This window comes from Aplidium turbinatum, chromosome 9 (assembly GCF_918807975.1).
Source record: "Aplidium turbinatum chromosome 9, kaAplTurb1.1, whole genome shotgun sequence".
NCBI lineage: Eukaryota > Metazoa > Chordata > Ascidiacea > Aplousobranchia > Polyclinidae > Aplidium > Aplidium turbinatum.
The window spans coordinates 24,120,568-24,144,238 of NC_137480.1; the positions used below are offsets into that span (position 1 = coordinate 24,120,568).

The window sequence follows — 23,671 nt, forward strand, 5'->3', positions numbered from 1 at the left end:
TACTGTCTGGGTTGTGTCATCTTGAGCAGTGAGGGTGTTGTGTGTATGACAATGTCACATCGTAAATATTGACTGAGCTCAAAGCAGTAAAATCGCCAAGAAATCTCAATAGTCGCAGAGCGACATCTGCCGACATTGAAACCATGTGAAAGTGAAAACTACTTCTGGTTGATATAGTTTCGGGAGGGAGTTTGCTTTCTTGTATCAAAGACAGGCAAGACACAACAATACAACAGGGTTGAGCATTATAACAATATACTTTACATACTTACAAATAGTTTTAACAATCGAACGTTTTCGGCTAAACTTGCCCTCATCAGAAATCTTTTTTATCCTCATCCTCATCTTTCTTATCCTCACCCTCATCAGAAATCTTTTAAAAAAAATTTTAGATTTCTGATGAGGGTTTAAGGTAAGCCGAAAACGTTCGACTGTTAAAACTATTTGTATATATGTAAAATATACTTCTAGTTGAGCCACCTAGCGTAATAAACTAGTGTAGCTAATCGGTTCTTTCAACTTGTTGAAGGGACGAAGTAGTTGATTGAATCTCATTCTTGTCGTGAATACGCTCGTCTTAGGATATCAACACAAGGAAATGTCGGCTGCATTGCCTAGTGGTGAGAAACCTGGAACCTGTAGCGCACCCAGCATGGGTCTAAGGGGGCTCAAGCCCCCCCAAACCCGCCACCAAAAATAAAGTTTTTGTATGTTTCCCATTTATACATTTTGCTTACAAATTAGATATGAATAATACACAACAATACAACAGGGCTGAACATTATAACAATATATTTTACATATTTACAAATAGGTTTAACAGTCGAACGTTTTCGGCTTAACTTAAGCCCTCATCAGGAATCTGAAAATATTTATAAAAATGCAATAAATTTCAACTTCTTGAAGGTAAAATTACATTAGGAAAAGGCAACTAGCCTACCTACAGGAGCTAAGTTACATAAAAGTTGCACCACAGTGAACGTGATACATCAAGTAAATGTTGAGGAGAATGGACGCGCCTCCACCAAATAATTGTTTGTTCAAATTTGGGTTGTAGCGTTTGATTAACAGTGCTTCCTGAATTTTGGTGTCACATTGGCATTTGCCTTTGCTTAAAATTTTAAATGAGTTAGCAGAGAATTTTTCGATCTGTGAAAAAAGAACACTCCATAATATGGTCATTGATGACACTTTTCTTTAACTCCCTAAAGTTCAGATGCTCCCCTACTCTCGTGGTCAAATGTCTGGTGGAGTAGTGGTGGACATACCGATGTGCCATACATCAATGCCGAATCACACGGACATGTAAAATTGTATAGGTCTACGACATTTGCGAGAGAAAGGCGTCTGGGACTTTTGTTGAAAATACGAACTGCTTTGAATGTTTTGTAAATAGGCAAAACGTCTACATAAAATTTACTGTTTACAAAATTAGTGTTTTGTTTCAAACTGTTTTCGTGCTAGTTGTTGTTTTCGCACTTATTTGTGCTGGCAAACGGAAAGCTAATTCTATTTTGTCATACATGACAAAAAAGTCGAGATCTATGGAAGATGGCGACATTTCTTAATTATCCCCCCCATAATTTTTTTTCTGGGCGCGCTACTGCCTGGAACGACGTTCAAAAGGGCGCCGGTTCGACGTGCTGGAGAGCAGGCGACTGTGTCTTTGGCAAAGCACTTGAAGGCATGCTTGAAGCCTGAAGATGGTCACGAAGATTGGCTTCCATGCCTTCCCGTCCACTGAATCTAAATCTTCAACCACCGGCCGTAAGCCTGGATACGACTAACAAAAAAACAAACACAAGGGAAAGCCAGAACGACTTTTTTTGGGTCGAAACAAAACCCTCCAACAAGAAACTTAATTTAAAGCAAAAAGAAAACAATTTGTTGAAACAAAATTCACAACGGATAAATATGCTTGCTTCAAACACAACCCAACTCTCAGCCCCAGTAGGTGCGTCCCTTAGATAGAAGGGCAGAAATATTAATCGACTGGTTTATAGAAATCTTAATCTTCGAACTGAGAAAGCTTTTTCAGAGCATCATTCTGGCAGTTTTGCATGCTTGTAAAAATCATATAGATCATAAGAGTGAAGTTTCCGATTGTAAAAGTGTTGTTGTGGGTGAATTACTGACGACGCTGAATGGAGAGCTGTCCTTAAAATACATTGTTCAAGCGCTCACCCGAGAGCCGAACCAGCGTTGCATGATCTTTCCATTCGTGCGCAGAGTCGGATCCCAGACAGTAAATCAACAGTTTTTTACAATGTATGTGCAAAAAATTCAAACGTTAAAAAAACGGGTTGCTATTCTAACAGAGCTATTCGGGCAGAACATCTAATAAACGCAGATTGACTTCATTTGAGCCTTCATGTGAACGCCAGCTGTTGTTAGACTTGTGGGATCTGGGAATTTCAAAATGATTTTCCAAGTCGTCTGACATTCTATCAATCCACAAGGGAATGGATCTTCACTTTCAATAACTTGCTGAAGCCAAGCGATTGAAATGAAGACTTTTACATCGAAACAACAAGTCACCAACAAAATAACAACGCGTTTGTTTAATTGTTGTTTATCAAATATCACTCGGCTAGCAAATTCAGTTTTTTGATATTGATTCAACGTGAGTTGATGTCAAAAAAACGGGTTTAGCTAGCTGGGGTAACCTGGGCTCGCCTACATAGAAAAATGTTGTTTGAACTGAAGTCTAAACTGAACTGTAAACCACACTACGCAGCACACGAAGTGTGAGAAAACTTAGTTCTCGGCTAGCACAATTGAAACTTTGCGTCAATCCGACGTCCACAAACGTTGAATCAATGTGAAAAAATATGTTTTGGTTCCTCCGCTCAGCAACGTTAAAGATCCATACAAGAAAAAGAGAAAATATTTCCACAAAAACCTCAAAAGGTGCAGCTGCCTTGTTCAGGACTTAATTCGGTTTATTTGTCTCGCGCATGCAGAGAAGGAATAGCCATTGTGTTTAATTGATCGGTGCTGAAAGACGTAGTGGTACTTGGCGTGCACTTTCTGAGCCAAACGTTGCTCAACGTTTGGCCTACCTAGTTCGGCAGTCGAGTATGTGAAGGCAAGCATAGCGGTGGTATTGCTTGGAAGGAAATGAGTGCAAAAAATGATAAGTGTTACAAGTTGGGAAAGGCATGTAGCATGCAGCCAGACTAAACCAACCTTGCAAGAACAATCACTTGACAAACCGAGTTTGTTGCTGCATAATGTTACAATCAGCAAGCAACTTACTTTGTACTGCTTCTACATCTATGAATTAAGCCTTTGAATTGACATAAAAAAGGCGTATTTTGCTAGCTAAAGAGAATTTCTAAACATCTTGAATATGGGCAGCATATTGAACAAGTCTGTTGAAAACTTTAGCTGGGGTAATACATAGTGAATTAAGTTAAAATTCTGTTAAGAGAAATGGGTTTACCGTACCTCATTACAAAGCATCATGTCATGAAATAAAGATGTTATCATTCACACAGCAATAGTGCAGAGACACTGTCTCTGCACTATTGCTGTGTGAATGATAACATCTTTATTTCATGACATGTTTATTTTCGTTATTTCCTGAACCTACCCTTTGGTTTGCATTTGAACTCTCAGCAGTGAAATATTTAATTCGATAAGAAGTCAGTTTCCTAACTTTGTGTGAGCTATGCTGTCGTGATTGGATGACAGATTGCAGGACGTTTGTGACAAGTGCGAGGTTCATTGTCACGAAATAACGTGACTGCTACTACGTCATATGCAAAAAAATTTCTGTGGTTTACAATGGCCGAAGCAAAGTACAACAATTTGAGAACTTGAGAACATGTTCGGTTTTTGTCACCTGTTTCTGTCTTTCATGAGACACCTGAGAAAGTTACATCAATCCACAGGGGGTGCCGGGTGGGTGGGGTATAGCTAGTTTCCAACCCGGGTTACCCAAAACCCAGGTTTTTTGGGTATTTTTGCTCCCGAAACTCAGGTTTTGAAATCAGAAAACCCGGGTTTTTGAACAAAATGTCAAAAAGATGTTTATCTGAAATAGTTTAATGATTCTGTCAAGCCTATTGTTTATTGTCTTTGTATACTGTAACTACTTATAAGGATAATGTCTGGGCAAATTGCAGTATATTGAAAACCCGAAAAAAAACGGGTTTCCCCGAGTTCTTGTTTCTTAAATACTCGAAACCCGGGTTTTGAAATTTTTGTCCAAAACTGGAAACACTAGTATAGACCACATAGATTTTCGGAGTATTGCAAAAATTCTTTGAGAAAGCTACAATCATTCAAAGGGAAATCGTCACAAAATAAATTTGCGACAAAATTTTCAAACATTCTCTCTTTTTCACAACACACGCCATGCTTATATGAATGTGATAGTTGTCCCCCCATCCTACATACCATATGTGTAATTCTTAGCACTTTATCAGCAAGTCAAAACAAACCACGTTAAATAACTTCTACCCGCAGGAGCCTCAGGCGTGAAACAAGTTCACAGCTATGGAGGGCGTCTTGGCCAGCAAATATTTTCTTGTTTTTACATCAATTTTAATGTACGCTGACATTAAAGTAATGTAAAAAAGGATTGGATGGCTGGCAGGGTACATTTGAGGTGAGGAAGTGATATCTATTGTTTGCTGCCCATTGAAGTTGCACGGACATACTCAACCAGAACATAAGTTTTGTTGCTTGATTCAACGTCCGTAGACGTTTGGTCACGTTGAATCAATGTAAAAATGGCTGATAAGATAATGTAGCTACGTTGCTCACAATGCTCAAAAGAACTGTGATGTGACAATACCAGACCTCGTTACGTAAGCAATTAATATAAACTCAGAAAATTTAATGTGCTCACTAAGGTATTTAGCTACAACTTCCAAGCATTACGTCATAGTTGTAGCGCGCTGATTTCGAATTCAAATTTCAAAACTTTCTGACGTTTGCAACGTGTAGGTTGTCAGGGCTTTGGTGCTGACAAGAATGGGCTTGTTCGATACATTTTCATGTTATTGACAAGTTTTTGTTTTATATTGGTGTTGATGCATTTCAGATAAATCACCAGAATTAGCCTAACAACATTGTTTCGTATAATGAAAAAGAGGAAGTATACTTTTCATTGTGTGATCACAATGCTTTGTGTAATGCACAATGTAAAGTCAGAGAACTCTTTCTCTACAGGTCAGTTACGCATTGGTCGTTTGGAAATAAGGTTGTTACATTATAGCCATGTTTAGTTTGGTGTCCTTAAAATAAAATTATGAGCTTTTGTTTTAACGATATCTTCGATTTTATTTTTATTTTTAAATTTATTTTATTAATTAAATTGCTTCTGGGTGCCAACCTATCGTAAACTAATGCCACTGCATTGCAGCGTTGTTGATACACAACTTGACTGCTCTTGGAACCAGTTTTTAAATTTACCTGCTACTTTACCTCTTCTCAGACAGTAAAATCCGTCATTTTTTACATATATTCAGCGTCTACAGACGTTGAATCTATGTAAAAATGACAGATTTTACTGTCTGGGTTGTAGGCTGGCGGCGCGCGCACTTGAATAGATTATAATTTTGAAAAAGTCGCTTTGTTTAATAAATAATGCATGGTAACGAGGTAAGTCATTATTTGTGACATCTTTTTGCAAAAGCTATAATATGCATAAGCCCAGGGCAGTTGAGGGGGTATTATGGGCCCGGTACCAATTGGGCCCGGTACCATTGGCCCGGTACCAATGGGATCCTTTGGCCCTAAATCAAAATAATTTCAAGAAAAACGCACTGCATTCATAGAATACCTTGTGTTTTTTTTCATATTTCGGGCCCCTTGAGAATGTTTCGGGCCCGGGCCAAAAACTACCCCATAGACCTGTCAACGTTACTGGCAAAGCCACGCATAAACAAAAATAATTGAAACAATGCAAAAATTATACAATCCCCCTTTGTGCCTTCAAATGTTCACATCATTCATCATTTTCTTAGGCGCATAACTGTAATTACGGCACTAAGTGCATCCGTAGGTTACTTCAGTCATTCATTATCTATTTCATAGATATCTATTTCATTATCTATTTTAGACAAAGTCACAAACTGTCGATCGGTGAACGACGCATTGATCGAGATGGGGTACGAAGATTGGCCAATCAGGTTAAACTGCACCCAAATTTATGACGAAAGAATAACTGGGCAGTATATAAAGGTAAAATACTTATGAATCGTGTTTATAAGACACATGTATAAATATTTTTGTTTTGTTTATCGATGGTTTCTGGCGTTTGTAAGTTTAAAACTGTTAAATTAGTTTTCACTTAGGAAAGATACAAACGTTCTATCTTCATAGCGTTTATGATTTAACAAAGGAATGTATGAGCTGGTCTGATTCTGAGGCATCACTGAGTTGCGGTTTAAATTTAAGCGTTTGGTGCTAAGTAAAAGGTGATATGTTACTTGTTACTGCGATTTCACATTTCTCGATTAGATTTTTAATTTTGTGATTTTTCAGTTAGGCTATCGAGTTTCTGCATAAGTGTGCTATATTACTACCACAATACCGGAAATTAAGACCTGTCAAAATGTGATATATCAAAACATTTTCCAACTTTTTGACATGTTACATTTTCACACAAAAGAGGTCAAGTGGTGGCCATTGCACTGAAGCGTCTATTTGAGTAAATTTTAGCTGTCATGTTCCCATTATTGTTTTAAATCTTACATCGTTTGAACAATGCATTTTTTTTCCAGAATGTCACTTACAACGTTTGGAAAGCCAGGAATATCACGGCATCTAAAGTGACGTCACGGTCTTGCATTGATGACATCACGCGTGATGTCCGTCATGACGTCAACGTGATCCAAACATCGATAACAAAGTTCTCATCTGCGCTCTTGCTTTGCCAGCCACCAGGTTATTGTTACTTCACCATTGCCATGTGCTTACTTTCTCAGACAGCAAAATCCGTCGAATCAATGTAAAATGACGGATTTTTCTCTCTGGATGTAGGCTACAGTTGTTTATCACATTGGTGGCAGTAGGGCAGAGTCGAAAACTTAAGAAGCTTTGACTCCCACATACTCTAATAGCTCTTCAAGATATAATGTTTTACAAAAACGAAAACCGAAATGATCATATATTCAGTTGACAACTATGAAATTATAGTCTACACACAGATAAGCACATCAAAATTTACAGTATGTTGGTGATGTACGTATCTTTTACTAAAGTGAGTAAAACTTGAAAATGGTGTTCTCTTACCTACTGCATTTTGTTCCTGAATTGATTCAGCTCTGTTCTCTTACAATTGTGGTAATGATGAGGTCCCACCATATTATCGAGTAAATCTAAATGACATTAGTTCGTTTGTTGAAAGTTTTATAATGTTCATAGCGACGTAAGCTACACACTTGTGACCCTTCATATTGCATATTTGAACTGTTTCTTGCAAGTGACGTAATAATCACTTCAGCTTCGTCACAATTTAGAAAACCAAATTGATGAGGCGATCTTTCCCCCTGTTGGCTCCACTGTGATGTGGAAACGAAGCAAGAGAAGAAAAGATGAACCGACACAGCTGCAGACAAACGGCATCTGCAGACAAACCCCTGAAATGCTCTTTCCATCTGATACAAGCACCGTGTTCAAGGTAATTCTTAAATCTATCTTTTACCATCAGTGGCCACTCGGCCGCATAGCCGAGTGGTGAGAGCCCTGGAACGGCAATCGAAAGGGCGCCGGTTCGACATCGCTCAAGAGCATCCCGCTGTGTCTTTGGCAGGACACTTAAAGGCATGCCTGAAGGTGGACACGAAGATTGGCTTCCTTGCCTTCCTTGCCACTTGATCTAAATCTTCAACCACCGGGTGTTAGCCTGGATACGACAAACAAAACAGTAACCATTTTTTTGGATGTTCATTTTTTCAGCAAACTTTAGTTTTTTGTATTTAAAAAAGCCTTGGCGTTCAGTATTTGCCCTTTTCTTGTTTTTAAATACAAGTAGACTACATGCTTAAAGTTGCCCGAAAAATGAACACCCAAAATATGGTCACGCTACACGACTCGTTGCCCTATTAATCACCAACTGATCATAATCATGAGCAGAACCACCTACCTCAGATCTCCGTCTCATTCCTAAACTACATGCTTTAAGCAATGAATCGATTGAGTATTGGTTTGTTTATTGATTTAATTGTCAGATTATTACTTTCAAGTTGAGAAAGCTTCAAAAGCTTATTCCTGTCAGGTTTTTACTCTTGTAGAGGTTTTAAATTACTGACACAGACCTGGCCGCCGAGGTTGACAGAATAAAGTTTTTACTTGTTTTTTAAAATGTTTTTGGTTTTAAATTGTCTTTTTACTTGGCGGCGTTTTGCCAATCAGACCCAATTTTGAAATAAATGCAAATCTCTACACTTAAAACATCTTGCCATTGTGTATCCTAAACTATATGACAGGGGTTCCCAACCTGTGGTACGCGTACCACTAGTGGTACGCGAAGGTTTTTCAGGTGGTACGGGTGTAGCTTCCGTTTTTTCACAAAAACCTGGATTCACTACTTCATATTTTGTTTATCTGGTTTTGTTTCTAAAAAAAAATTCCCCAAGCCTATTCTTATTGTTACGTAACTATTTCTGTTGTATCGTAACATTACGATCTTTAAAATACAGGTCATGTCAATTGTCAACAAGGACGTCAAGGAGCGCAGTTGCTTTGAAAAGCCTTACAACCCTGTGGGACAATTGGCGTTTTTTTGCTAAAAAAAAAATCTACTGTTTTATAGCTTAAGCTACAAATAGCGTTGAATAATGCTAGTTGTAAGCTAAAAGTAGATCGAAATAAAATGTTCAACAGTTACAAGGAATGTTCTCCAATAAACTTCTGGCTCAGTAGGGCCTCTTCTTATTCAACGTTAGCTTCCCATGCTGTTCCACAGCTACTGATTTTCCCTTCCACGTGGGAATGCCTGAATGCGAGCAGGGATTTTCAGTCATGATGAACATCAAGTCAAAAAATCGAAACCGACTAGATGCGCCCTGAAATGACTTTCGTTGCGCTGTTAGCAAATTTACACCGTGCATCGACCAATTGGTGGACAGTAAACAAAAACTTAAATCTCATTAAATTTAGTTGTGGTGCTTTAGTGTTATTTTAGTACGCCAATATTATTCTTCAGAATAAAATATGATTCGATCAAATTAGTTGTTCTGCAAGAAGTGGTACGCTTGGCAGTACAGAGTGTCCAAGTGGTACGAGATCGTAAAAAGGTTGGGAACCCCTGCTATATGATATAATTGATATTAGCCTAACAAAGCGCCAGGCTATTAAGTTGACCGGTTGGTGAAATGGCTGATCTCATAAACTTTGCGTTTTTGTTTTATTGTTGTTATTCTTTTGTTTATATTTGCAGATCGCTACAGCAGATTACACCATTCCCGGTGTCTACAGCTGCAGAGTAAAGTATAAAAAGAAAAGAGCTTTCATTGTCCATTACTCGGTCTGCGTTGAAAGTAAGCAGTTTATTTTAATAGCGTCTAAAAGGTTATCTCAGCGTGGTATATTGAGTCATCTTTTTTGGTGGAGCTGAGTTACAAATTAACGCTTGACCAGTAATTCAGATTCGCCAGACATGAAAATATATTACCACAGTTTACATCTAGTGAACATTTTTAACTGTTTTTGACAAACAGCTTTCAATATCTGGCAGCACTGCATTCGTTGTCTTTCGCGGTTAGTTTGATCGTAGGTTTGATCGTAGCATCGTCTATGTTGAACTTTGATCGAGCCTGCCAACGTTACTTCACAATAACAAGACAAAAACAATGCCATCAGCACAGGCCTACTTTTATAAGTATTATAAATACGAAACTATTACCAGTAGGTATTATTGCAAAATATTAGCGAATTACTATTATTTTAATACAATTATAGTAACCGCTCTGTCGGTCGGCAAATCACCGTATGTGCATCCCACGATGCTAGTTCTGAGGCGTCGTTTAGTTCCCATAATGTGTTTTAAATCCTCATCAAATTTTGAATATTTATATTTTGCTTTATTACATACTTTCTACTCCATTTGGTTGGTGGTGAATAATTCTTTCCGGGGAGAAGTCACATTAAATGGGAGTTGAGTGCCGTATTTGGGCCTTCGGGCCGTGGTTTGCACGTATCTGATAAAGAACGTTCGTTCACAGACATCTTTACAAATGACGGACCAACAATTAATTGCAACAGTCTTCGAACGCTTTTCACCAAGGGCGAATCTATAACTTTGAATTGCGAAGTTGTTTCGAGCAATGGAGCGATTTCTTCTGACGACATTGAAGTTATCTGGAGAAAAGTGAGTCAAGATTGTCACACTCAATGTCGGTTACGTAATCGAGTGATAAAAATTCTTTTATGACGCTTACACTCACAAGCACGTCAATCCGACACCTATCGGGAGCTTGTCTTTGTCAGGGCACAATGCCATGCTGAAAACAAAATTAATAGTTTTTTGTATGTGGAATCTCTACCTCGAAATCACTATGCTAGGGCCGCTACGCTATCACTCACAACAGCTTCTTGCATTTGAGGTAGTGTCTTCGTGCCAGATCGCCTTTTCAGTTAGCTTTTCCCTATTTTTGCCATGCTGAAAGGTGGACACAAAGATTTCTCTTCATGAAGCCATGGTCCCGGGCCTCTTGAAAAGGTTAGGGGACACAAAATTTTCCCAGGCCCGGGTCCCAAAGTACCCCTTGGACCCCCTTGTCAACGCTACTGTGTACACATCTGTATGTTTTGTTGGAATCGTCCCTCACTCCTTCCCCATAAGGCTACTTGGTGGATCAGCCCATGAGCTGTGCCCTGACAAGGCACTTCAAGGCACGCTTGAAAGAGGATATTGTTTGATGCTGAAATCCTGAATGTCTAGTGACACTATCGGCCTGTATTTCCTAATGATTACAGCAGCAACAGTTTGTCATTATTTATTCTGTATTCAATATTTTTTTTTTCTTCAGCAAAGCTACGATTCTGAGGAACCTGGTGAAGTTTGTTCTTTGGTCAACACTACAACCGATCAAGTGTCTTTGACAACACCGGAGAGAGTTTCTTGTGGATTGTGAGTATGTAGTGAAGAACCAGTGCCGCGCTTTCTCATTAATAACAACTTCCAACAGAAGTCAAACCCACGGCAATGCTAAATAGACGTAGTTATCATAAATACATGCCGATTTTATAAAATGCTTACTTTTGCAAATTGAATAGCAAGTACTCTCAACAGATGGTTCATGTAGGCCTACGTTCAGTCTACGGTTCTCTCTCACCCTCTCACCAGAGGTGATGTTGCTCCCCGAAGTGGAACATTGCACACAAATGGGCGATTATTATAACTATTGTTGGGAGTTGGGGGGCGTTTTAATTTTTTTTAAAAAGATTCCAAAATCATGCTGGCTCAAAATTATGAATAATTTCAAAATAAGGCAGAAAAGGATGAAGGCCACTGATTTTGTCCCATGAAGATTTGATTAATTTCAGCTTGGAAGATCAACTTGCCTGACTTATTCAAATAGAGTAATAACAAAGACGTTTACTATGATTAAACTAAAAATGATATTACATTTAAACGTTTTTTTTTTCATATCAGAATCGTAATGTGCTTCATTACGTGCAGTACACTGAACTTTATGGGTTAGTTTGTTTCATTTCGACTGTAGGCCTAACGCTGGTACAAAAAGCGTGTGAAAAATACACGGTCGACTGGATTGGCAAGAAAGGAGAAAAATTTTCGCTCTATAGTAGGCTACCGGAGGCCGAAAATGATGAGGATAGTGATAATAGGCCTGCTTGCCAATCAATTCAAGAAAAAATGGTGCCATGTTTTAAAACACCTAGTAATTTAACTTTTGGAATAAAAGAAAAACCCAGCAAAAATACAGCTGGTAAATCTATAAATTAAATTAGTTTATGACTTGCTCTTCGTTCTTATTTGTATTCTGCTTTCAGAATAAACTTCCACAATTATTCCGTAAAATGCTTTCCATATATCCCAGCAGGCAATGAGCTTGCTCTTCAAATGGAAGGAAATAAATTTGGCATCACCCTACGCATAAGGTACGTCAACACAAGGATGTGTAAGGGTTAGAAAATGACGATACGACGAAAATCGAACTCGCAATGGCTCCTTTAACTGATTCTCAGCTCAGTGTTCGTTGCTGCCGAGTGTTCTCTTCAGGGAGGCGTGAAAGGAGCTTTTTTGCATTGTTTGCATGAGTTTTTTTAAGCAGACAGTTTTCCTTTGTAATAAAGCATGAAATATGTGATAGTGGGCTATTTATTACGTAAAATAAACATCACAAGTGGGATTGAACCTGCGTCTCGCGATACCACTCCGCCACTTTCAGTGAAAGTTTTGAACAGCCTATAGTTCACTTTCCTCATCATTGTTTTATCTTGTAGTGGCTCACAGGTTGATGATGTTGGAAAATACTTTGTGGAACTTCGCTACAGAAAGGCGTGGGCTAACAGCACGTTGCTTAGTGTGGAGCTGGATAAATCGGGAGCTCTTTATGAGATCATACACATCCTTGTTGCGTCTCTTGTCGCCCTGGTGGTGGTTGCTGTATTTGCCTTTGTGGTGTGGTACAACCGAATCCAAATCTTGCTGTTTCTAAGAAGACACTTTGGTGCATATGATGAAGGTATGCAGGTATCCTCGTTCATTAAGTTTCCACATTGTGTAAACGTCAATAAAGTTTTTAATTAACCAATTTCCGTTTGGTTGAGGTATATGTAACATTGCGTACGTAGTTTTATGGCTCTGGGATTACGCAGTAAATCGGGATCACTAATTATCTATTTTAATTTCAGAACAAAAAGAGTATGTAGTTTACTTCTCTTACTGTGTTTCGGGAGAGTCTAGCCAATCAGATCTTCATTCAACGAAGAAGATTCTTGGTTGGTTGAAAGAGCTAGTGAAAGAGGAAAATCATTCCTTCTATGACAGCTACGAAAATTTCCAGCCAGGATGTAAGTTGATTGTCATTTACCAGCGGAATGAGATTTTTCTCTAAAAGTTTGTCTTGGTGCGTTTACTTCAGGTCTTTGACGTAGCTGCGTGGGGGGGGGGGGGGGGCACTTGAGGAAAATTCGTCCCTCCCTTAACTTTTAGTTTTCCTAACAGTATGTTTTAATACGATTAGGCTACAGCGTTTTTATACCGTTGTAATTTATGTTGAATTACATTTGTCCCCCAAATGCTGCCTCTACCCCCCTAAAATTTTCTTTCTAGCTGCGTCACTGCCTGAGATAGCTCCTATGCTTAGCATAGAGTGAAAGTGCGTATCTAATAAAGTATCTCCACGGTGAACAGATGCACATGTGATGTCATAAATGGCTTGTGAACAATCTGGACGAGTATTTTAATAGTTAAAGTTTTTTGACCTTATTCTACGCCAAATAGGTTACTGCTGGCCATAATAGTTTTTATTTTATTCTCATTCTTGAGGGTTCATGGTCATGGTCCAATACATTCTGAGTAAGTTATTTAGGATGGGCTTTAAATTTGTCTTGATTTTTATAACTTGCATTTTCACACAGACGCTCCTGAAGTCGTTCTAGCGAATTTAAGCAGGAGTCATCGGGCGGTTCTGGTTCTCACTCCCAGTTACATAACCGATCACAATTCACGGTTTCTGGCATATCAGGTAGGCGCAAATGTAGGTATCTATTCCGTTGCATTTTTTTGCATAAAAAAGTGTACAAGTATTTAAAGTCAAAAGATGTATATTTTAAGGCAATTTGACGTTTTTATGCAACTTACTTAAAAATATGAATTTTAAATGAGTGGATATCAAACTTTCTATTTTTAATTTAATTGCCATCCTAAAATGATCTTGTTGACTACATTACAACATGCTGTGCCTTTCGCCCTTTCATTGCTAATATTTCCCAGTAAAGTTTGTTTTTAAGTCATTTAACTGTTTAAGGTGAAAAAGATCTTGCTCTTAAGTGTAAAAAATAGTTGGTTTGTGGGTTGGTTTTTCGTGTAGGGCGATAAGCGAGATTTCGTGTTCTCTAGTTGGCTATAAACGTTCTGAACTTTTTTCGTCAAACGGTATCATAAACCAAAGGTTCGTTTATTGTTGCTCTACGGTTACTAAGTTCATTTAGGGACTGTAGGCTACTTTTTCAATTTTGTGACGTATTTACGACGTGATTACATCGGTAACTGAACTTATCCTCATCACTTCACACAAGAAAGAACACAATCGGTATCGATTTTCAAAATCTTGATATGACTCGACCTGGAAACAAACCAAATCTATCGGAAGTAATCCTGAAGACACCAACTACTCCACCCTTGAGTTAATTTTCATTAAGCGTTGTAGGGAAATGTGAACCAGTTTTCCACAACACTGCTCGATCTTGAATCAGTTCAGTACTCGATAAGGGTGTGCAAACACAGGGGTGTGCAACCTTTCATACTGACGGGCTAAATATGTGTATCCGGGTTAGACTGCGGGCCAATATTGCCGAATGGTGGGAGCTTTGAAGGATTCTACTTCGACAACGCTCAAGAGCATACACATGTGTCTTTGGAAAGACATTTAAGACACGTGTGAAGGTAGACACGACAATTGGCTTCCATGCCTTCCCGTTCACTTCATCTAAATCTTTAACCAACAGGGTAGCCTAAGTCTGGATATTACAAAAAAATTTTCGTTATTTTTTTTGCTCTTAATTGCAACAGTGTTTTTTTTGTTTTGACAGGCTTATAAAAGGATGCTTGACAACCAGATTAAGCTTATCATAATAACTACGCCGAGCTTCCACAAAGCGTTGAGAAAGAGCATTGGCAACAAGCAACAGTTTTCTTCGGAAATTCGAGAAGCTTTAAAAGTGAGTTTACTGTTCATACACAGTAGACGTAGACCAAAATCTAAGTCAAATGACCCCGTGTAGTAGCCTACCCTCTCTATATAGGATAGCTTCTAAATACTGTCGTCATAAGAAAGGGGCGGATAAGGGAATGTTCTTTTTGTCGTTTACAATACAAGACCCAAAAGCTGACAGGCGTTTTCATATGTTTCATTTGGCAAGTTTAGACAGAGGATATTTCTGTTCACGTTTGTGCATTGGTGGCTTTCGATTTGTTTATTTATTTCATTAAAAGAACCATAAAAATAAAATCAAAGAAGATAATAAAGAAAATTTAAATTACAAATAATCATGGTTAGATCTTGTTATACAATTCGTGATTTTGACATTTTGTTTCAACGATGTCTTTACCTTTCCAAAATGACGTTAGTTTTTTGCCTTTGTCAGAAAGTTTGAATCAGAAATATTTAGACGTTTTGTAGCCTACCGAGAGCTTAGGGTTAGACCTATTTGTTGAAGCATTGTACTTTCGCAAAACATTTACATCCTTTTCTCTGATAACGTTGAGACTTTTCATAAACCGGCTATTTAGTTATTATTAATAGGCTACGGTATCGTGCTTGTAGCATAGCATGACATTTCCACAAAGAGAAGTTAGTAGCATATCTCTGCGGCTAGCTTTAGGTCTGGTCCTTTTACAACAGCTTCCTTTAATGATTGCTGCCTATTTTGGAAAAAATGGTTTTGTTTTATTTTTTGCTTTCAGGCGAGTCGAAAAATCAAATGGACAGAAACTACGTCAAAAGCCAGATTCAAGGACAAAGTCCGATACGCCCTTCCCAACTTGGAACGGAGTAAAGACGCAACCACGCTAAATAATTTATAGCCTTATTTCAAACTTTACACAATCGTTCAAGACGCTTGCCTAACTACACTAAGGTCTCTAAGACTACCGTTGTTAAATGTATTTTAGTTTTCAATTTACGTTGCCCAACCTTCAAAATAAACAGGAATACTTTAATGTTGCCAAATGCGATTGAACTCATATGAGACAACATTGAACTTAAAGCACATTTTTCAATAAAAATTGTTGTTTTTTAAAGTTATTAAATTAATTTACGCCAATCGTTTAGGCTGAGAAACGCTTTTCTAGCAGAAGTAAGAATGTGTTACCTACCTTGAGTGACGACCTACTGTAGGCTGGGTTTGTTTGCAGTTAGCTTTGCATAAAATAAACGTTAAATTAACGTTTAAAATTATATTTTAAATCTTTTTTCAGCAACGCAAATTTTTAAGAGAAACAATATTTCTCCTGCAATAGAACTTGGACTTGCAATATCTATCAACTACGGAGCAAGCCATGGTTTGAAAAATATCTTGCCTCGTATTTATGAATCTAATGTTGAGCATATTATAATTCTCGTAACCTCCTGCACTAGCCAGGATAATAGTGTGTTTAACTCTGTCGCACATAACAAAATAATAGCTAAAGTCAGAGTTTCTTTATTTTCGTTTGTGGCCAAGGTTTATCCTCAGGACCGTTGAGAGGATAATTTAGGTCCGGTAGCCTCCCAATAAGATCCTCGGACTTCAAATCAAGACACTTAAAAAAACGCACTAGGCTATATTCAAACAATAGGCCTACGAGGTGTTTTTTGATGTTTCCGGGCTCTTTAGAAAGGTTACGAGCCCCTAAAATCATCCCGGGTGTAAAAGTACCCCTGGATTCCCTTGTCAACGCTACTGTTTATTTTTCTCGATTTCTTAGTCGATGTTTCCCCGAATTTCAATGAGAGACATCTAGAAAACTGCCAGTTTTTGCTACCGGTAAGTTATATCTAAAAATTTTATGTAGAAGAATGCAGTTGAAGTTTTAAATTGAAGTTTTATTGTGCAAGAAAGGTAGTTTTTTAACTCTGTTTGGTGATGGAAATATGGAGTTTTAAAGATATCTAGTGTTTAAAATAGCTTGTGAAATCAAAAATATTTTTGTAAGACAATTTTGTAGCAGTTTGCTTGCAAAATTGCTACCTTGCTTTGGTAAGCTTACAGCTACGGTACTTTACACAAAGATCTATTTCTTGGCGAATATCACGGAGATGTGCATCTTGTTGTTTTGATTGATACCCTAGTCTTCCATGTTTAGCTTACCCTTGCCAGTGGTTTGTTTATAGATTTGTGTCAGAAAGCGACAGGCGTGTTGAAATAGAGCCACTTGCCAAAGTTTTACTGCAAATAGGCTACCGCAATTTTGTCGCAAAATAAGCTAAAGAATAAATAGCTAAGCTTAAGAGAGACCGGGGAGGGTTGTTACAATTTTCAATAAATCTATGATTTCTCTTTCAATATTTGCACAAAGTTGCTGAAAATTTATGTAATCTTGCCACATGACCAGTTGTTATAAATACAACTTAAAAATATAAAAAAGTTATGTTTACAGGAAAATATTTGCATTAATATATCAATGAGTCAGTTCTCAGTTGTAACAAGCCACCCCAGTATCGGGGTGACTTGTTACACCGTATGGGGTGAAATGTTACAATTTCAAATAGGCTGTTCTATTAACTGATTTTTCTTACTGAACCTACCTAAAACTGATGGAATACGTTAACACAGCATTCTTGAATTTATTGAACATCTAAATTCAACAGAAAAAATCATGAACAAGCAAATAACATCATTATTGACAATGCATTGTCTCCAGGATTGCAAACACATCATCTCCATCCAACCATTCATGGTATTTGGCCTCAATAAGGCACCCTTTATTAGTTTTTGGTATGTGAGGCACAGATAGCTACAGCAACAACAGATATTAGTAGAACTTAAAAATGTAATCAACTATTCTAAATAATACAAAATTTGTTATCTGAGTAGCCTACCAAATTAAGTACTTTTTCCAGTTGGGATGAGCAAGCATTACACTGTGTAACAACTCAACCCAATAGTAGTTGGCTGAATAAGATCAACATATGTCAAACATGTGACATTCAGCTTTAAAATATTTATAATGAATCAAAGGTATTGCACTTCAAGTCTGATTTAACTTTGAAGCCAGTTAAATATCACTCATAGTTTTGTAGCAATAACATTTTCTTTGACAAAGCAAAAATTTACTTTTCATACCCTAAAACTGTTCTTCATCAATAATTTTCTACTGCAGCCTTCAAAATGGCTGAAGCTTCGTTTGCACATGGAAACTAAAAACCTGAAAGAAAAAAACTTAATTCCAGCGGTTGATGTGAACTAATTTAAAAGTTAAAAGCACTGAAACAACCCTCCCTTATTACAACCCTCCCCGGACTCCCCTACTGGCTTAGACTCAGTCTATTGCAGAAATTTTGTAACTAATACTTATCGAAACTGTTATTTTTTTATAAAGTCATTCGAAACGTCTAGTCACTTTAGTGTTTGGATTACCGGTAGCTTTAAGCTAGCAACCAAGCTTTGGCAGACTTTGGGCCATTTTGATTGATTTAATCTTTATCCTCAGGATCAGACTGTGAAAGCTTGTTAGAGAACTTCATCCTGGCAGTTTCGCATACTGTAGACTTGTAGAGGCTTTGATTCACTGACGCAGGCCCGGTCACCGAGATTGACAGAGGGAAGTTTCCGCTTGTTGAAGCGTTGTTGCAAAGGAAACGTAAAATGGCTTAAAAGACCAACCTATAGCCTAAGGGCTAGGCTACGGTACGCAGACTTCACAGCAGCAATAAGCATGGGAAGCAACGCAACGTAAAAGTGATATAAGAAAATCCCGCAAGAGCTACAATGCCATCATTTTTATCTTAAACACTAGATTCTGGAAGGACGGGACGCGTCAATTGACGTGTTTTTAACGTCTGTACGTCTGGTCACAGCGGTAAACCATAATCTCTTCTTGGGAAAATTTTAACATAAAGTTCCCTAATCCGTTCGTCTGTATATAATGACCGAAGAAACACACACTTGAACTTCTTTTCAAACAGTGTATTCCTGTAAAATTAGCCCGAGGCTACCGAAAACGAGGGGGTGCAACGCCTACACCACTTAAACTGTCACTACACAACAGATTACTTGGATAAAAGACGGAACTTTTGTCCAGCTAGCAAGCACTAAGCCAACAGTTAAATGAGCGGCCAACTTTCAAACAATCATTTTACGAATGACCAGAATAGATATCAATATCTCAAATTCACGTAGAAAGTAACTGTGACGCAATAAATGAAAGACAATTATGAAGTCATTCCAACAGGTGTTTAAGCTGATGTAATATTTCCTGTTTAAACAGGCCCAAACAGGTCCAAACAGGTCTTATGAACGATGGTGCAATTTTGGCACATGCTTTAGGAATTTCCATGACGTAATATTCAGTAGACTTGAACGGTTTTATATGACGTTTGATTTGTACAGAGATTGGCCGTAACAACGTCCACGACTTTTAAATATTGATTGATTGAATCTTCATCCTTGGATTGGGAAAGCTTCTTTGAGAGCTTAATCCTGACAGTTTCTTATACTTGTAGAGGCTTTGAACTTTAAAACCACTGACGCAGGTCCGGTTACTGAGATTGGCTGAGTGGAGTTTCCGCTTGTTATTGAAGTGTTGTTGCTCGGGAATTATTCCATCCATTTGGTGGCGCTGAATGGAGAGCAATCCTGAAATACGTTGCTTAAGTGCATAGGCTTTCCCTGAAAAGTCAAATAAAAATAAAATTCTGTTGTAATAGATATAAGCAAAAAAAATAATTATTAAAAAAAGGGAGCGATTACTTTAAACCCGTATCAACGAAAAGTCAATCCTCGTAAAACAGATAGCCTACAAAAGAGTCAAAATTTAAGAAAATATGAATAGGCTAGTGTAATATAAACGACGACCTTTTAGAGTACATGTTAATTGTATGAGTACAAGCATAACAGTAAGACAAAGTCCAATTTAAAGTTCTTCTGTTGCATTTTTCCAATTAAAAATTCTTCTGTTGTATATCGCATTAGTCATTTTCTAAAGTGAACTGCTGTAGCCTAAATTTTACTGTACTATGTTGTTGATAAAGTTGTACTGAAGAGGGTTCAATACCCGAAATCGCGATATACAGTTTTTCTTGAATATGGTAGACCTATGTTAACGCAACTAATTTTATCGATATGAGTAACAACAAAAAAATAAAGTTATGTAGATTTTTTTGCGTGGCAACTCTGATTTAAATTGGTACGGTTTTTCCCTAATTCGAAACCGCAAAGTTCACAAGCAAAAGCAAGTTAGTTATTCGTTTTGATTGTGAATTGAGATAGTCTACTGCTATTAATTAGCCTATACATTCGGCTAGACCAGAGAGATGAACCTCTTCAAATTTGTCTGTTGTGTGAGAACTACAAATGTATTCAATACGAAAAACATAGCTCCATAAAACTGCTTTTACAGGAGATTGGAAGCACTGCAAAATCAATACCTGTAGCACTCATGTACCAGTACCAAATGCATCCTAGGGGCTATATGACATTAACATGTTGTAAAGGCAATCTAAAGTTAAGAAAATTTGTATCAAAATGGTATAAATGTCATCTGTTACAAAAATTTTTATCACACAATGAATTTGTAGGCTATCAAAATACAGAGGTGGGCAGTAACTAGTTACAAAAGTAACTAGTTACTGTAACTAGTTACTTTTTGAGTAACTGTAACGGTAACTTCGTTACTATTTTCCAAAAGTAACGAAACGCGGTAACTAGTTCCTATTTTAGCACTTTTTCAACAGTTACAGTTACAAGTTACTTTTGTATTGAAATTTATGTTTCTAATTGCCGTCCATTACTCTGCACATGTTTGTGTCATGCTTTATGCGTGTTTGCTACGCGTTGCTCAATAATGCATTCTTCTCGCAGCTGTATCGGAGCAGCACTGCCCATGCGCGGCGCTCTTGTTTTGTGATCTTATGGAGCAGAATTGCCATATTGGCAAATTCATCGCCAAAATCCAGAAATCTGGCGATTTTTTAAGACGTTTGGCTTCATATTTATGGTTTGGCGATTTGGCTCTTTTTTAGCGCTTTTTGAGAACTGATTTGGTTAAATTAATTGCTTTTGGTGACTGATCAATATGTGACTTTCTATGCAATGTTTAGCAAAAGTGTTTGGCAACACTTGATAGCTCAGTTCATGCTTGTCGTATAGCTGCCAGAGGTGTACAGGAGTCGTATTTTTGGAGTATTTAGGACCCGGAGTCTCGGTGTTAAGTTCACTGTTCGCAACCTTATTACATCATTGTTTTCTCGATTCAAAATTGGAAGTCGATGTCTAAGTAACTTCGAGTCATAGCAGGGAAAACAAATTATTTCCTTTGTTTCGAGAATTTAAAGAGAATATAGTTTCGGAAGAGAGTTTTCTTTTTTGTACCAAAGACAGGCAAAACACAACAATACCACATGGTTGAGCATTACAACAATATAGTTTACATATTTACAAGTAGTTTAACAGTCAAACGTTTTCGGCTTAACTTAAGCTCTCATCAGGAATCTGAAAATATGTATAAATTGTAATAAATTTAAACTTTTTGAAAGTAACTATATAACTAACTGACTATAAGCATCAAGAAACACGCAACGATTATAAGCAATAGTGTGGAAAACAGACAAACGGAAAACAAACTACATTAGGAAAAGGCAACTGCGTAACTAGAAAAGAATTTGCACCACAGGGTGCGTGATACATCTAATAATAGGGGGGTATGTTAAAATACGAATTTTGAGTACAAACTCTGAGTACCCCCCAAAATTATGTCACTGGGAGTAAAAAAACATATTATGAAAAAAATTTTGGATTGCCCCCCCGGGAACTCCCCGCTACCGGGGGGTTTTATGAGCGATTGTCAAAATACATGGGATTTGATACCTACAATTTGAACCGATTGTCATAGAAGGCTGGGACCAGTCTCAAAAGTTTCGTTTTGAAAAGTTAAGATAGGAATGTAACAGTTTCAGAAGTGTCAGGTGTATGGACAGGCCCATTTTGGTCCAAAACGGCGTATTTGGCCTATCGTGATTGTATGAAATTCAAAATTTTACCTTAATAAGTTTGAAATCGGGATATTTTTTTGTTGAAAACGTTGTGATTCGAATTAGTACTTTCAAATGAATCATATGCATGTCTAGTTGTAAAAAATTGATTGATTATATGACGTCATTACGTTTAAAATCAGAGACATTTTGGGTAGTGTCATAAAAATTGAAATATAGGTATTACAGCCAGTCATCATAAAGCATTTTCAATTTTCTTGCCCATGTTTGCTCTTTTAAAATATAAATATATGTACGCGTCAGTTACCAATACGACGTATAATACATATATATATATAATATTCAGTATATATACTGATAAAATAATAAGAACAGGAGGCTATTGCTATGTAATATTAAATGATAGTTTGTTTGTTTGTGCATTTGCAGTTTGTGTATTATTTTGTTGTTTTGTTTTGGATATGGACAGCTTTGTCTGACTCATATAAAGAATAATCATAGTTATGTTTCAAAGGTCCAATGTTATGGAAGTATTGTGTAGTTCTAGATATCAAATTAGTTAGTGTTTTTTATCTTTTCATTAAGAGCTTCATTCAATAGTTGAACTGTTTCATTTGAAACATAGCATTTGATACGGGCAGATCTGACATACGACACATCCAAGCTATTATGAATGATCTGATAAGTATCAGTAACAAGAAGTTCAGGATTTTCAGGGGAAATCCATATTTCTCCATGTCTACTGTTGCCAACCTTCTTGAAGTATGTAAGTAGTAAGGCATCATCATTCACAACTTCAACAATGTTAGCAAAGTACCAGTGTTATCAGCTTCCTTCAATCCAGATGGCAGCTATGAACTCACCAACTTGATAGGCTGGTGCTGCAGAATCAGCTTCCTGGTCATTTGATGTGGAGCTTGAATTTGCCTCTGTAAGCAAATGAATAGCAGAAAGCACACTTTGGAGGTCTAACATTGTTATAGTTGCACATGAACGTGGATTATCTAACTAGCTGATAAGGTTGTTGCCATAGTCTTCAAATCTGGAATTTTTATAGTGTCATTTCAGTCGCAATATTGAAGCACTTGATTTTAGGGAGTGGCATGTCTTCTTTGCATAGCGAAATTCAGTGAAAAGTCTTTTGTTCTTTATGTGTGATCTGATACAACATCACTTAGAAGGTAAGCACTCACTTCCTCAGAAGTGGTGAAAGGCCCTGGTGGATTTTGCGCTTTCAGGAAATCTAAATCAGCAAGTTTACTTTGCTCTGCTCTGATATTAAGAGCTTCTTTTTCAGAGTAATCTTTTTCTTCATAAGCTTTCATCTTTTCCTTCCATTGTAGTCTAATTTCTTTGCTGTCTTGTACTGATTTTTCCCATTTCTTTTTGTCAATCTTCTGAATATTTTTAAGTAAATCCGTGCTTTTATTGAGAATTACACTTCTGGAGACTGTATCAAGATTTCTTTTATCATAAATATTTATCTTGTAGTTCACTAATCCGACACTACGTTCTTCACCCAGGTTGTGAACTGGTAGATTATCCAGTTTCTGTAGGACATCATCACTTGCCGATCCAATTTTCAGCAGCGATCCTGTGTCCTCATTTGCAGCAGGACCAAAACCAAACAGAGACCCTTTTTGAATTGCCAAGCCTTTTGCAAAAGATTGAAGGAATAGAGCAAGCAAGCTCTTAACTTCGTTACAGTGTTCTTGCAAGCAAACATCGATCGAGCTGAGAATTGTTGGTTTAGGTAATGTCGATTTGAACATATCAATTGACGAAAAAGAAGTAACACACTCTGATGTTTGCAGGAAATGATGTGCCTGAAG

At 37.5% G+C, this 23,671-nt stretch overlaps 1 protein-coding gene across 1 annotated transcript; it reads left to right on the plus strand.

Annotated features, from left to right (window-relative positions):
• Nucleotides 1-5,057: 5,057 nt before the first annotated feature.
• On the plus strand, nucleotides 5,058-16,270 carry LOC145777664 (uncharacterized). The gene is made up of 13 exons (XM_082589096.1): nucleotides 5,058-5,181; nucleotides 6,074-6,195; nucleotides 6,738-6,900; nucleotides 7,476-7,636; nucleotides 9,398-9,497; nucleotides 10,182-10,327; nucleotides 10,989-11,089; nucleotides 11,974-12,081; nucleotides 12,427-12,668; nucleotides 12,838-12,996; nucleotides 13,567-13,673; nucleotides 14,740-14,868; nucleotides 15,614-16,270. The coding sequence occupies exons 1-13, from the start codon at nucleotides 5,094-5,096 to the stop codon at nucleotides 15,731-15,733; spliced, it is 1,746 nt and encodes a 581-aa protein (XP_082445222.1). The 5' UTR covers nucleotides 5,058-5,093; the 3' UTR covers nucleotides 15,734-16,270.
• The last annotated feature ends 7,401 nt before the right edge of the window (nucleotides 16,271-23,671 follow it).

Coding starts and splice junctions, on each gene's coding strand:
- LOC145777664 (XM_082589096.1), top strand. CDS start 5,094: ATGAAAAAGAGGAAGTATACTTTTCATTGTGTGATCACAATGCTTTGT. Junction 10,328..10,988: donor TTGAAGTTATCTGGAGAAAA/GTGAGTCAAGAT, acceptor TTTTTTCTTCAG/CAAAGCTACGATTCTGAGGA. Junction 12,997..13,566: donor CGAAAATTTCCAGCCAGGAT/GTAAGTTGATTG, acceptor ATTTTCACACAG/ACGCTCCTGAAGTCGTTCTA.